Source organism: Malus domestica, chromosome 03 (genome assembly GCF_042453785.1).
Source record: "Malus domestica chromosome 03, GDT2T_hap1".
Taxonomy (NCBI): Eukaryota; Viridiplantae; Streptophyta; class Magnoliopsida; order Rosales; family Rosaceae; genus Malus; species Malus domestica.
Genome location: NC_091663.1, coordinates 13483815 through 13499357, shown reverse-complemented (window position 1 = coordinate 13499357; position 15543 = coordinate 13483815). Strand labels below are relative to the sequence as shown.

Sequence of the window (15543 nt, the reverse complement as noted above, 5' to 3'; positions counted from 1 at the left end):
TCTCTCAGTATCCTTGTGGATTTTTCCTCTGCGTACCACGATTAACATAAGGGCAATGAATCCTCGTTTTCTCTCCTCAATATACATATTGAGTGTAATTTAGGATATAAAATCCCAAACTTTAGATTAAATATATATATATTTTTTTTTCTTTTTTTTGTGTGTGGAAAATCTGGATGAGCTGGAGTGGATTATCAGCATAAACTCGAATAAGCAGTGAATCTCAAAAGGATTATAACTAAACTCCTTCCTTCGTTGTTGATATCGTATCATATCACAAACACCTAAAAAGATGACTAAATATCTGTGACAATTTGATATTTCCCTGATTTTGTATGCCTCCTTTTGCCATATAAATGCACCCAAACAATGTTATTCTGCTATAGTACTAGTGCATCGTTTGTTTTTCGAGTCGGGGTTAATTTCACGGGCAGGTTTTGAGATTGAATTGAGAGATCTTCGAGATGGCCGCTGCATCTTCTTCTTCATCTTCTGCGGCATCAATGGGGTTGGATTTTGAACATGAAAAAGTACCACATGTTTTGGCTGTTGATGATAGTTTTGTGGACCGTAAAATCATTGAGAAGTTACTCATCAAGTCTGCATGCAAAGGTAAACTACCATCATCTGCCCTTTCATAACCTTTTTTTCATCAAACTATTTTACAGTTTATATATAATTTTGTGTGTGTGTGTGTATATATATATATGTATATGACTCTTTGCATTCATAGAGAATTATACCACAACATTTTAAACTCACAAAAGGGATACCTTCTTTAAGTTAATATGAGTCTATGTTAATGGTTGATCAAGGTGACAAATTTGGGAACAATTTAGTAGGTTAGCGGGTTTAATTTAGAATCTTGGGCGCATGGATAAATACTTTAAATCAAACTAACGAGTATTGTTTGAGATACGATCTGAACTTTGCCATATTATTTTCTAGAAGATCTATTTTTTATTTTATACGAGCATTAACAATTTTAGCAATATTTGGGTTCCTCTGATGGCAGTGACTACTGCAGAGGATGGACATGGAGCACTGGAGCTGTTGGGTTTGGCAGATGGGCAACAGAACTTCGCCAACACCGTAAGTCAATTAAATTCATGTACAATTTTTATCAATCTCAGATACCTTTACTTTTTATTTTATTTTTCAATTTTTACATATTGGGAATTGATATTATATGTTGCAGGTTTCAAACGTAAACATGATAATCACTGATTACTGTATGCCGGGAATGACAGGGTATGAGCTACTAAAAAGAGTTAAGGTAATGTTAATTCTTAAATTTAATTAGGATTAAATCTAATTGCAATGAAAATCTTCCATACAATTAGAAATTAGAACCAGATATTGCATAAATAGAAAACTGGTCGATTTTTGCATGTGGTCTAATATCCTAGTGGATATGGTGTTAAGTTTCCACCCATATGTCTCGAGTTCGAAACTCTTTATTCCTTAAATTATTGTAATAGTTTCGACCATTTACTCATCCTCTTAATAATAATAAAACTAATCTAACCCTGCCAATATGTCCTTGTAATCAAACAGGAATCGCCAAAAGGGAAGGAGATACCAGTAGTTGTTGTATCATCTGAGAACATTCCTAGTCGAATCGAGAAGTAAGCCACTTGCACTAGAAATCTCATATTTTTTTCTCTCTTGTTCTTTCTTGTTTTTTTATAGAACAAAATATCTCAGGGAATATCAAGTTTATTGATCCTTTAAAATTTTCCATGTGAGATCATAGGTGCCTTGAGGAAGGGGCTGAGGAGTTCTTGCTGAAGCCGCTCCGGCAAGCAGATGTCAAGAAACTGAAATGTCATTTAAGCGAGTTTCGAAACCCTAATGACGAAGGGAGAATTTGTTTGGGAAGATGATGATATTATATTTCGCCATACAAATTACAGAGATTTTTTATACAAGAAAAGAATGTCAGAAGGCTTAGTTTAAACTTGTTATTAGATGCAATGCAACTCTGTCATGGCTTGCAGCTGCCTTCCTGCCTCCTTCAGTACCATCTTAACATAGAGTATTCATCTCTGCACTCGTGCTCTCGATTTCGATCATCCCCTACTGTACAAAAGTAAAGCCAATCTTTTTCTGGTTGGGCCGGCAATTCTTAACATGTCACACAACTTGAGATCAACGTATATATGCAAGGGTAGACAATAGACACGGTTTGGTTTAGTTTTGTTCTATACCAAAAATATAAGTGAACCAACTAGCTTTCAACAATTCAGTTTGGTTTGGTTTTGACCAACACAACGGTTGAAATCGAACCAAATCATTGTTAAACGGTTTTGTTTTCCAACACATTAATGAAAACAGTCAAATTTCAAGAGTTTTAATTTGATGAGCAACCACACATCTCACACATTGATGAAAAGATTTAAGTTTGTCAAGTTAACAAGGACTAAGTTTCAATTAAATAAAATCTCATGTAGCAAACAAATTTTCTAAACTGTTAACCGTCATTAAACTTAAATTATGGTGACACTTATAATATTTGTATTGTAAGACTTCAAATAACTCATAATATGTTGACATGTAAAAGTAAATAAAATAAATAATTAAAAATATATGGTCAGTAAGGTTTAGTTTGGTCAAGTTCAGAAGTATCAAAACCAAATCAAACCAAAATAAATCTGTTCGAATCGGCTTTTAAACTGTTTTGTTTGATTTGATCGGCTATGTGTTAAATGCAACTTTACTCTTGTTATATTAATGTTGTTTTATGTAGCGTAGTGTATGATGTGATGAATTGTAATATAAATAAGATTGAACGGTAAGAGGTTTTTTAGTGTGGCTAAAACACGTGGTGATACACTACATGTTATTATTCAGTTGGAGAAATTTTTTTGCTCAAATGTTCCTACATTAGATAATAATATGTGATGTACTGTCTCGTTTTTCATAAGAGAGATTTTTCAATGTGTCTAAAAAACAGAACGGTGCACCACAGTATATAAGTGGAGATAAGTTTTGTTTTTCAAGTCCTTCCACACTGAAAATCACTGGTTCAAAATCTTTCCGGGATGGTTACAAAAATAGGGGTAAATTTTGGAATATTTGAAATTAGAGTTGGGCCCAAAAGCAATTCTACTATTCCAGAGTCAAGACTCAAAATGGTCTAAATTTGTTTGCACCTGACTGCGGAGGGCGATGTCTGGGAAGACGGAGAGAAGAGGGAGAGATGGAAAGCAGTGACGCTGCCATTGAAACCCAGAGACCCCAAAACCATGAACCCATTGAAGAGAAGCCGAAGGTGGTGGTGATAATGGGACCCACAGGCTCAGGGAAGTCAAAGCTGGCCATTGATTTGGCATCCCACTTCCCCGTGGAGGTCATCAACGCTGATTCTATGCAGGTCTACAGTGGCTTGGATGTTCTCACCAACAAGGTCCCTCTGCACGAACAAAAAGGTCCTCACCGTCTTCCACCCACTCACTTTTTTATCTTGTTTTTGAAAAAGAAACTAAATTTGAATTGGGAATTTTGATTGTGGAAATGGGTTGGTGCATATAAAATGTAGGAGTGGCTCATCATCTGCTGGGAACTGTAAGCCCGAATGTTGAGTTCACAGCGAAAGAGTTTCGGGACTCTGCCATTCCTGTAAGCAAATCCAATTCTGGTTTTTGTATTTATGGTGGTTTTTGCTGTTGTTTCATGCATGTGTATTTAGATACCCGTTGTATGTAATAAATTGTTACACTTTAGAGTCCAATCTTGATGAAAAAGGTGTCTTTGCCAGAAGATTGGTTTTCATTCGAAATCAAGGCACTTGCCAAATTTATGTTGCTGAAGGATTGACATTGGTTCTTGCTATTAGTGTAGTGTTGGAGATTTCTTTAGAACAATTCCGTGGTCCCTAAGATCCAGGAAGGAGAGGAAAGAGTTGATATTTTGTGTTAGGTGCGAGGTACCAACTGGGTTGTGAGCTACGAGTACTTTCTAGGAAGTCTACAATGTAGGTTTGGTTTTGTCTACATTGTGTTGTTAAGTTCCAGTTGGTTTATTGTTTTGATATTATGATATTATGTCTTAATCATGAATCGCATGAAAGTTAAATAAAAAACACTGCACGAATAGTTATTAGAACCCAATCTCGTAGAATCCAATCTTTCCAAACTTATGCGCAGACCAACTTTAGGTCATTTTGAGCTGTTTTCTTTGAATATAGTGATTCTGGGTTGGTTAAGTTCATCATGTCCATTTTCTTTGACTTAGCAAATGGTCTAAATTTTCAATATCCAAGACTTTATTTTCGCTAGGAACCTACTGTCCAAGGATATGGATTATATCTGACTGTGGTCAGTTTTTTCCTCTTTGAAAGAACTGCAAAAGCAGATTCTGATTGTTTGATTACATGTTGAATTTCTTTGATTGTTGGATACCATGTTGAATTTCTTTTTGGATTTCGTTGTACCATCCTGTGTTTTCTGTTTCATTGCACTCTTTCGGTTCTATTTTCATGTTTCAAATATTCATTTATATTTCTGTCTGTATTTGTTTAAACCAACTCCGCATATGGGTTTACAGCTCATCAATGACATATTATCTCGCAACTGCTTGCCGGTCATAGTTGGTGGTACCAATTACTATATCCAGGTAGAGAACTGTTTCATTTTGTCAGTGACTAGTACTTTATGGCTATTTTTATTGTAAATAGATCGTGCTCACGATAATATTCAATTTTTGTTAGGTTCAAGACTTTTAGTTGATTGGCGCAAAATATGGTTGCAGCCATCTCTTTGGTGCATATTCTTTATTCTAGAGTATACCGACATTTGGCCTGATCTGAAGTTTACTATCCTATTTTTGAAAAATGCCAATTGTAGACCCAAGAAGTATACTCAGGAATTCAAGAATTAAAAATTGATACAACGCAGAGAAAGCTAAGGCCTCGTTTGGTTCATAGGGTGAAATCCGTTTTCATTATCCAGAAGAGTGAACCAAAACTGCCTTCATTTGTTGTTTCTGAAATTTTTAAAAGAGCTGCTGATTGGTAGAATAACATGTTCGCTCATCATCATCATCATTCTTACCATATTCTTCTTGTTTTCTCCAAGGACTAGGTCAATTAGTTGGTTTGGTTTTGCTTGGCTTTTGGTATTCAAACCAAAACATATTTTTTGTAAATGGCTATCTATTACCGAACCAAAATTCGGTTTTTAAGTACACTTCAACGATTACTAGACCAATAGAATCATATACTTATTGTAAACGATTTCAGAATTTTTCTAAAATTAATATAAGAACTCTGTGCTAATTATGAGTCAAACATAAGTGAAGGGGTTTCAATAACTATACCATGCTAAGTAGAGTAAGTGCTAGAACTTGTAATACTATATATCTTATATGTTCACAATATAGATGACTTTATTACGGATTTTTACAAATTTTGGCTTTCAAATTTCTTTTAATGGGTGCTGTTATTGGCACTCCAAAAAACTCGTTGTGCACTCCAAACTTTCTATATTTAGAAAGAAAAATACACTTATGTGGAGTGCGCAATTAGTTTTTTGAAGTGCTAATAATAGCATCCTTTTTTATTTTTGATTTCTGAAAAATGTTTGCCAACACCAAAACAAAGTCCCTCAACTTAATCGGTTTGATAAACAGTTAAAAACCAATCTTCTATTATCACACAAAGCACAAGACCTTCACTTCTTCCACCCAAAATTATAATTAGTGACGGCCTTGCACATCTGAATCTTTCCAGATTTCCTGAACATGGTTCTCAGGATTTTGATGATGATGCAACAGTCAAGGCCATGCACAAAGTATTTAGGGCGGGCCATGTCTTCGACTTTGAGCTGGTGCTGCACAGGTATTTGTTGGTAGCTGGCTTCATAAAATAAGCCAGAATCCCTCTTGATAAGAGTTCCAACATGTTTCCCAATAGATCCTTGTTTAGTTAATAGTGAAAATGAAAGCTGAACACTGATTACTTTTCTGGAACCAAACGGGGCTTAAGCACTGACCACTTGCTTTTCCACATGAAGAGAAGGGTTGTGTGACCTTATGAGTGTGTAATTTATGGTGGACTAATCTCAGTGGTGACATGGAATTTCTTTTAAAATAATGAATCAAAATTTTAACATTTAACTTATGTGTTTCCCAGCTCACTTGTTCTGCTTTTTGTCTTGTTTTCTGTTTTCATATTACAATTCCAGGCTCTTGTTAGTCCATTCCTTTTAGACGAAACAGTAGAAGATATTGATGAATGCTGTTTAGGTGATTATCCAGGTAAATAGCAACTTTTGTACTTCAAAATTGTATTTTCACCATTAAGAAAATCTCATATTTATTTATTTATTATATATTTGCTTTTCTAAGGAAATGGGTTATACAGGAAAATATACACTTATATTGACCTTTTATTTTATTTATCTCTTGTTTTGCTCCCAGGAGATGGACAACCACAGGCTGAGCTGGTTATTGAAGTAGACAATTCCAGTTATGACTATGACTATCTTAAAGCCATTGATCCAGTTGCAGCAAACAGAATCCATCCAAAGAACCATAGAAAAGTAAGTTTGTGGCATAATATGTACTGTCGTCTTGCTGAATATATAGTATGTGATGATTTTAAAATCTTTTACTAGGTAATCTAGTATCCTTACGGTGAAAGAAATAATGGGTTAGTCCTTCTACTGCAGGCATTATTTTTTTCTTCCAAAAAAAAATAAGAAATACTCATGGTAACCATTCAAGCTCTAAGGATATGCCACATTTTGCAGATTTGAGACACAGTTTACCATTTTTCCTAGAACCATTGTTATGATAGTCAAATTTAGATTATTTTCATGTCTTTAGGGTGACTCCAATTGTCAACCTTATTTTCATACGAGGATTTTATTCAATAGATGATCAAATAGGGAAGTACAGGTGCCTTCAAATTAGATTGTTTTTGAAACAATTACTTCGTTACATGTCCAGAATTTTAGGATTGTTAGTTTTATTTTTTCTTTTTATATTCTCAAATTTATACTTTGGGATAAATGTTATAAATTATTTTACACTCCAGTAGAAATTCTTTTATTTGTCCTAAAGTCTTATTTAAGAGTCCCATATTCGATGCAATGAGTCATGCAAACATACATTTTTCAATTGCTTTTATGTGGTGTTTATTCTTAAGTATCGTGTATCTGATACCCTGTGGCAGAACAGGTGTATTTCAGTTCCACATCTTATGTTGAATCTTTTGCAGATTAGTCAGTACCTTAGTCTGTATGCTCACCATGGTGTTCTTCCTAGCCAACTTCTTCAGGGAAATGCTGCCAAAGTGCGTAAGCTTTGTTTTCCTATTTTTTCATATATTCTGTGGTATTCAGTATTCTAGTTATATGCAATGTGATACATATATCTGTTTCCTTCACGGAGGAGCTATTTTTTTACCTCAGATCATAGGACATCTTCATTAATCAATGCATTATGATTTTCTTTCGACATTTTTTAAAGATAATGAGATATTATTCTAGCTTGAGCATAATGGACCATTTCTGTTGCCCTTTATTTTGTGTACAACTTCCAAGTTCCTGGTTGCTCATATATTAGCTTTCCTCTTCTTTTTATTTTTATTTTTTTTTGTTTTTTATAAAAATTCACTTTCTTTCCACACTTGAAGTTGGAAGTGTAATTGCTTTGATGAGATTGGACTTCCCTATGTTCCTTACATATTTTATATAGAATAAAATTAATAAGATGAAAACAACATGATCTTTAATTTTTGCATGTGGCTGGCAGAACTGGGGGCGAGTTGATAATTTCAGATACAATTGCCGTTTTATATGTGTGGATGCTTCCCTCCCTGTGCTGGACCAATATGTGGACCAAAGAGTAGATTGCATGATAGACGCTGGGTTGCTTAATGAAGTCGATGAAATTTTCAACCCAAATGCAGATTATACTCGTGGTTTGCGGCAGGCCATTGGGGTTCGGGAGTTTGAAAACTTTTTGAGAGCTTACATTGTTGAATCCAGTGATGAAGGAAATCATTTGATAGATAAGTCCACGTCCTTGAAATCAGTAGACCTGGCTGATAAGAAATTGATGGAGAACATGAGGGAAATCTTGAAGTCCTTCAGTGACAGCCAACCCAAAATTGTGTTAAAAGAAGCTATTGATAAAATGAAAATGAACACCCGAAGACTAGTTCGTCGTCAGGTAAATTGATTTTGTCACATTTACCTGAATTCTTTATGCATGAATTTCTGGTGATATTTTTCTCACTTTTTTAATGTTTGTTTGCACCATAGAAGCATGCCTCTGGTAGTCTGACTTAACTCTCATAACTTCTGGCCAGTGTACATTTTCATAAAAATACTCCCCAAGTTATGAACAGAACTTATTTATCTGATCACTTTTTCTGCTGTTATTCATCGGTGGAAATCCTTTAATGAATATGATGCCCTTGATATTGTGAGAGTGTTTTAACAACCAATTCTAGATTGTTTGAGGTGTACGTTATCCCTTGCACTTCAAAGGTCTTTCCTCTTGATTGAATTTCTTTCCTCCCTCAAACATTTTATGGAGCGTATTGGCAACGAACCCTGTAGACCATCTCCATGGGGGCGGTGAAGGGAGGACCCCACTCTATATTTCATTTAGCTAATCTATATTCTGAATGATTATATATCTACAATCTTAAACTGTTTCGAAAGCAAAAGTGAGAACATTTGTAATGCAATTATATTGTTTCACAGAAACGAAGGATAAATAGACTGAAGACACTGTTTGGATGGAACATACATTTACTGGATGCAACAGAATCCATATCCTGTATGCTTCTGTGTCTTATCTTTTTCCTAGTTTCTTTTTATTCGTTTGTTTCTCTTGTTTTTCAGTGGGACTTGGCGTAATGTTCTTCTACTCGTTTTTTTTCTTTTCTCGTTTCTGATACATATAGGCAAAGCGGATAATACATGGGCTACAGAAGTGGTAGGACCTGCTGTGGAAATGATTAGATCTTTCCTCAATCAGGATTCAAGTTTGGTTCCTGATTCAGATACCCCAGATACCACTGGAGTGAATACGATGCAGCGGGACTTGTGGACTCAGTATACATGCAAGGTTAGGACTGGTTGACTGCCCAGGGGCACTGTTTTTGTTTGCTTAATTTCTCCATCCCGCATTGTAGTTTATTTGTGGTGCTTATATAGATGCGTCGTTTAGTTGACTTGGGCTAAGTTGGTGTGCAAATGACTTTCCATTGCTAGGCCTGTGGTGACAAGATCCTGAGGGGAGCACACGAGTGGGAACAACACAGGCAGGGTCGTGTCCATCGCAAACGAGTTTGTCAGCTTAAAAAGTCTCAAGGGTTTCTCTCACCGGAGCAGCATCAGCTGCCTCAACATATAGATCGTAGTTAAAGAGTTGTTCACCTAGTTTTCGACATAAAGGGGAGGAAAAGAAAATGAAGGCCTATATTATGGTTTCTCATTTGTGTCACTATGCCAGCGCAAACGCTGAACTATCTCGATGCAATTGAGTTCAGAAGAATCGAATCCTCGAGGAAGAAAGGTGGAGTCCAGAAGGTGAAATTACAACTCAACCTTGCTAGGGTTTAAGGGAAATTAGATGGATTAGGAGTTTATGAGGTGGAAATAAGAAGGCCTCCATGAGGACTATTGCAGTTATGCATGCGAGTTACTGAGGAGAGTAGAGAGAGATGCAGAGATAAAAGTTAGTGATGTGAGTTACTGTAGGAGAGTGGAGAGAGATGCAGAGAGAAGAGTGTGGAGACACTGGAGAGAGAGGAAGTGGGTAAATCAAAATTTTTATATCACCCGTTATTATTAAAAGTTTTGATCATTGTCTATGTTGAGTGGTTGTTACAGAATAACATTTGCTACGTAGAAAGTATTTTAGTTGTTAGATTTGATCATGACTAAAAATGTGGAAAACCGTTAGGAAGTTCTTGTAGAATACGATCTCTTAGTGGGTCACTATATATTGATATATGTATAAAATGTTCTTACACATAAAAATATATTGTTGTGACCTATTTTACTGAAAAGGGAGTGGGGAGGAGAGAGAGAGAGAGAGCGTCGGCAGAGAGAACAAAGAGGGTTACGTAATTTTTGTGATGATGTTTCCCATCACTACGTGCCTTCATTTGTAGTAAACTTAGTAAGCCTACTTGCCTTGCAAGTAACAAATATCTAGAGGAATAAGATCTTCTATATTACGTAGGAATCCTATAGACAATTTACTTATAATTTACACAATCACACATGTACTGTAATTAATATCACAGTACTCCTTGAGTGTGTAAATACTCAAGTGGTTGTCCTATCAGATCTTCATCGATGATGTAGACCAAGTTGATGAAGTCGTCTCAATTAGTCGGCACAATTAGCTAATGAGTCTCAAAACTAGCAGAATAATGCATATAGAAGTAAACCTCACAAAACCTAGTTATGGTAAAACCCATGGTAGGAGGATTCCTCTCTTCTAGGACACTTCCATAATCTAAAATAACCTCATGCGTTAGAATGGACAATTTAGTGATGGTAGGATTTGAACCAGGTTCATTAGTGTCTGTCGTGGTTTTCTTTTTCCTGAGTTGTGAATTCTTTAAACCAATGGGTCTGCCACGCTTCAAGATAGGAGCAGATGATTGGCTAGACATCGATGTACCAGGCCGTGCAATATGTGCGGCCGACCGTTGCTCGAGGGTGGCTCGTTCTTCCATGGTGTGTTTCAATGCAAGCAAGTCACACCTATCCTTGCAGGCAAAGTTACAGTTGGTATATGTGATATGGTCACTTTTGCGGCATGCTTTGAGCAATACTCTGTAGATCTAAAACACTCCACACTTTAATTTCGGAATGTGCGATGCAGAGATCTTGAATTTGCGGTGCAGGAATCTAAATTATGAAACGTAAGAAACAACATAAATAAAAACACAGAAAAAAACCATGACCTGTTGAATGGTGATCACAGCGGGCCGAAAATTATTGAAGCTAAGAAACCTATAACTTTATAGTTATAGTAGGTAATGGTCATTACAGTGTCGGTGGTGCAGACAGTCTGGAATGCATTTGCCCTCCTTTTCTGTTCAAAAGGAGCAGTTGTTCAACAAAGAAAGCAAGGCAGCTGATTTCCTTTAAAGACTAGCCATGCACGAGGGGCTGCCTCTACTTCTACTTTTGTTCAATCAAAATGGAAGCTATCTTTTTGGTCTGATGATATGAAAATTTGGAAATTATGATCTATTTTAAGAATGTAATATGGTGAACTGTCAATTTAATTTCTGAATTATCACCTCAACATTATTATAAAAATTCTCGCTTAGCACCGCCTAGGTGTTAGGTGGCTGACCACCATCCCGATTAATGCCTAGGAGTTTGAAAATTAAGAAAAAACATCTAGACTTGCTAAGATGTCCGCTTAGACCGCCTACGTTACGACCCACTTAGATAGAAAATAGATAACTTTCATTTTGCATTTCATTTTTTACAATAAATTATTAGGGACTTGTTGTATACTTAAATGAACACTCATTAATTACATATGATACACCTTGAAGGGTAGATTGATAGTTTTCTATAAAGAAATAACGTATAGAGTTAACTTGGTTAACTTTGAAGGGTAAATTAGTAGTTTTACATAGTAAATAGTGTAAATTAAGTTAACTTTGAACAAAACCGCCCTGACAATTCTTAGTTGCGCCATTGAAGTAATGAATTTGAAAGCGTTACATGGGGTAAAACAAATTAATGAAGTAATTATGCAATACCTTAGACATGGGGAGGGTAGTGTGGACTCAATAATTACGAGATCAAGTCTTAATATTTGATTTGCACGCCACCACATGTTAAAAGAGTGGATGCAGAGTAGGGAACGTGGGATGTTTTTTGTTTTTGTTTGTTTTTTATTTTATTTTATTGGAGACCATCTAGTAGCTTCACCGCGTAGTCCTTTTATCATTAATTGATAAACATGTAATCTACATGTACATTTATGTCAAAAAATTGAGTGTATCCGTCCCCAGTGGCCTTATGCATCCATCCATTAAAGAAAACAGCATTATTTTCCGGAATGAATGTATGTTGGAAAAATAAGGTAGAGCCAACTGCTACATTAATCACAACAAAAGTTCATAAATAGTCATCCAATTAATTACACAGATATAATGCATATGAACGATCATAGACAATGCCAAATGCAAATGATTAAGGGTTGGAAAAATCTGAAATGGGTCAAGACAAATGTTTGATATTATGGTCTTAAGACAAGTTTCGAGATAAATGTTCCAACGTCAAAGTAACATTAAAGAATTTATTATTCTTCAAATGCTCTTAATCGGGGGTGCGTTTGGTACGCAGACAGGACGGAACGGGACGGGACGAGACGGGACGGAACGGGACGGGACGGGACGGGACGGGACGGGACGGAACGAATGTGTAATTTTTGAAAAATACATGGGGTATATTTGTCTTAAAATGGTAAAACAGTGTGTTCCACAGACGTGGAACAAACCCGTTCCAGGGGGGGAGGTGGGACGCAAAAACACCCAAAATCTGTTCCGTGGAACAGCCCGTTCCACCCATTTTTGGCGTACCAAACGCGGGACGGAACGCCTCGTCCCGTTCCGTCCCGTCCCGTCCCACGTACCAAACGCACCCTATGTGTACTACACTAAAGCCTTTAATATAATTGAAAAGGAATCATTACCTCTAAACTATCACAAAACACTTCTCTAATCTTAATAAGATTTTTTCGATGTTTCTAGTACATTAGCGGTAAAATGTTGAGATGGTGTTCCGGGAATTTGGAAAAAAATTTCTCCAAACCTCGAATGGTCGGCCCCCAAACCATTTTAATAATTGGGCTAAAATTATCCTTAGAGGAAAAAAATTCGTTTCGGCCAAGATTCTTCCCATAAATTGAGCTTGGGATAAAGGTGAGTCTCATCGGTGAGCGTGGACGCAACAAATTTGTGCCCACGCACAACGTTCCGATGCATGCACCACATGCCACGCAACAAAATGTCAGTTGCGAGGACCTAGCGCTGACGTGTTTGTCAGCCACTTGCAATAAGCCCAACGACTTTTTTAACTTACAATTTTTTATATAACCCACACAATTGCACATGATTTGAATGCAGAGAAAACTACAACGTCACCGTATTACAATACCCCTCCTTTTCATTTTCCCGAAAATTGTATCTAGATATAAGAATTAATCATTCATTGGATTGACAAATACACTTTATATCACCTTTATAGGATTCCTTAAAGATGAGTATGTGACATATCATCCATGCATATTAGGTTCCAATAATACACCCTGGAGCATATGGCTAGGACATGGAGAAAAGTCCAGCAGTAAGAAAAAAAATGAAATATAGAACTAGGAAATATATATACATATATATATTATGTATAAAAATATACCTTACAAGGAGGAAATAATGATGTTTAATATACATTTTAGAATAGTCACAGTAGTTCTGCAAAGTGATAATAGTCCCTCAACATACCAAGTCCCACAAGAGTCGTGCAATTTCAAACAAAATGGGCATAAAGGAACACAATCATCATATTCATGCGCAAAAGCAAAGTTGTGACAATAGAACTGGACAAAATTATACTGTGAGGTTAAGCGACTAGGTTGCTGACTAGTGGGACTATAGCCCCATAGAAATATTGGGTAAGAGATATTGTTGTCCCAAGAATGAAGCCTGATTGATATCCTCCAAACAGGGTCATTGGGTGTGACAGTGGACAGGTAGGAATAGGACTGTGGAGGTTGACACACAAACAACGGTTATGTAGGGTATTATAAATTGTGGACTCCGGGGACTCATTTTTCAGCTTCATGGGCAGTGCAGTAGAACTAGCAAAAAATATTATGGGGGAGTTCAAGCATTTGGTGATTGTTAAGTTCAAGGAAGATGTCGTGGTGGAGGGGATTTTGAAAGATCTGGAGAAAATGGTCGCTGAGATTGATGCTGTTAAGTCCTTTGAATGGTAATTAATTCTCTACTTTTCTTATTAAATATTTGATATTTAATACGTTTATGTTGTCAGGCTGTCATTTAAGTGAACATTCCCACACATAAACTAAAAGCAAAACAGTTTTTTCCCCATGGGCACCCCATTTAAAATCAAAACAATAAATTATATGATGCTTTATAACTGTAAAATAAGATCATTAAAAGTCACTTGACAAAACAATGTTACTGATCGCGAACATATGTTCGATCCTCGCCGGTGTGCTTTATTCTTTCTCTTAGGGGACAGGACTTGGAAAGCCCAGAGATGCTTAGGCAAGGGTTTACCCATGCCTTCTTGACGACATTCGACAAGAAGGAAGATTATACTGTGTTTGTTGGCCACCCTAAACATCAAGAATTTTCAGCAACATTTTCAACAGTTCTAGAAAAGATTGTGCTGCTTGATTTCCCGGCTACTCTTGTCAAGCCACCACCCAAGGCACCGGCGGAGGAACCACCAGCTACCCTGAATGATCAGAAGTAACTTAAAAATTGCAAAACTATGTACCCAATGGAACGGAATATGATGAAGTATGCTGCTTCTGCTTGCGTGTAGTTTTTAGTTTTTTTTTCTATTAAATTATGGGTTCTGTTTAATTATGGCGATGTCAATGGTTTTTAATGTAATTTCAACTTGTGTGAAACTATGTTATGGTCATTTTGCCTCACCTGAGGATTCACGAATGGACATGTAGCTTAACTGAAGGGATTTTGTTTATTATTACACTTAACATCGTTTTGAAAAAGAGATAAACTTAGCTAAAATCGGGTGTACATGCTTATCTCTATCCTCAAGTACATAAAAAAAAGATACAAGCATCTTAAGAAAGGAGATAAGCACAAACATATATATACTTGTTGCACTTAAAATTTTGTCCATGAAAAAGCAAAAGATGATATATGTACTTTTGACTTTGTTGCTTTTAGTTGTCGTGGCTCAAGAAAGGGAATTACTAGCAATGCTTCACGGTCCCATGCAAACAATTTGTCTGCGAGAAACAGAAAATTAAAGATTAAAAAATTGGATAGATATTGAGGAAAATAATGGCCAAAAGAAAAACCCTACTCAGAACTCATCAGAGTGCCATTTTATTATAAAATCTTAAGGTAAACTTCAAATATGTATAACCATCTACAAATCGTGACTTGTAATTTTCCATGATCGAACGTATGTGATTAATTATAGTATTCAGTAAAAAGCCATGTTTTAACATTAAACAAAACAGCGACCAAACATAGAGCTCTGATGATCCATCAAAAAGCATACCATCGCCAACAGTAGTGGGTGGAAAAGGAGGAAATCAGGCAGCAGAATCTATAAAGGATGGAGAAGTGTCGCATTCCATTGGGCCACGGAAAAGTGCGATTGCAATTGAAAAACTACATACATATTCCTGCCAAAAGTCCACAAGAAAATTTGAAATCACAAAGTAATATTCTTCAAAAGATTGCAAAGTAGATTCTCTGTTATCTTGATCTTCTTTGCTTCCTTATAACTCTATTGAAAAGTTGAAAACAATCTAACA

General features: G+C 36.2%; 3 protein-coding genes across 3 annotated transcripts; all 3 read left to right on the top strand.

Moving 5' to 3' along the window:
- The first annotated feature begins 464 nt into the window (after window positions 1–464).
- On the top strand, window positions 465–1886 carry LOC103424343 (two-component response regulator ARR17-like). The gene is made up of 5 exons (XM_008362435.4): window positions 465–612; window positions 1016–1092; window positions 1199–1276; window positions 1558–1628; window positions 1757–1886. Exons 1-5 carry the CDS (start codon window positions 465–467, stop codon window positions 1884–1886), a joined length of 504 nt encoding a protein of 167 aa, XP_008360657.3.
- Window positions 1887–3010: 1124 nt separating this feature from the next.
- On the top strand, window positions 3011–9832 carry IPT (tRNA dimethylallyltransferase 2). The gene is made up of 10 exons (XM_008362142.4): window positions 3011–3431; window positions 3542–3621; window positions 4549–4617; window positions 6186–6258; window positions 6421–6542; window positions 7223–7297; window positions 7759–8178; window positions 8718–8793; window positions 8921–9084; window positions 9231–9832. The coding sequence occupies exons 1-10, from the start codon at window positions 3203–3205 to the stop codon at window positions 9381–9383; spliced, it is 1461 nt and encodes a 486-aa protein (XP_008360364.3). The 5' UTR covers window positions 3011–3202; the 3' UTR covers window positions 9384–9832.
- A 4007-nt stretch (window positions 9833–13839) lies between these two features.
- On the top strand, window positions 13840–14501 carry LOC103424054 (stress-response A/B barrel domain-containing protein At5g22580-like). The gene is made up of 2 exons (XM_070819567.1): window positions 13840–13991; window positions 14258–14501. The coding sequence occupies exons 1-2, from the start codon at window positions 13840–13842 to the stop codon at window positions 14499–14501; spliced, it is 396 nt and encodes a 131-aa protein (XP_070675668.1).
- The last annotated feature ends 1042 nt before the right edge of the window (window positions 14502–15543 follow it).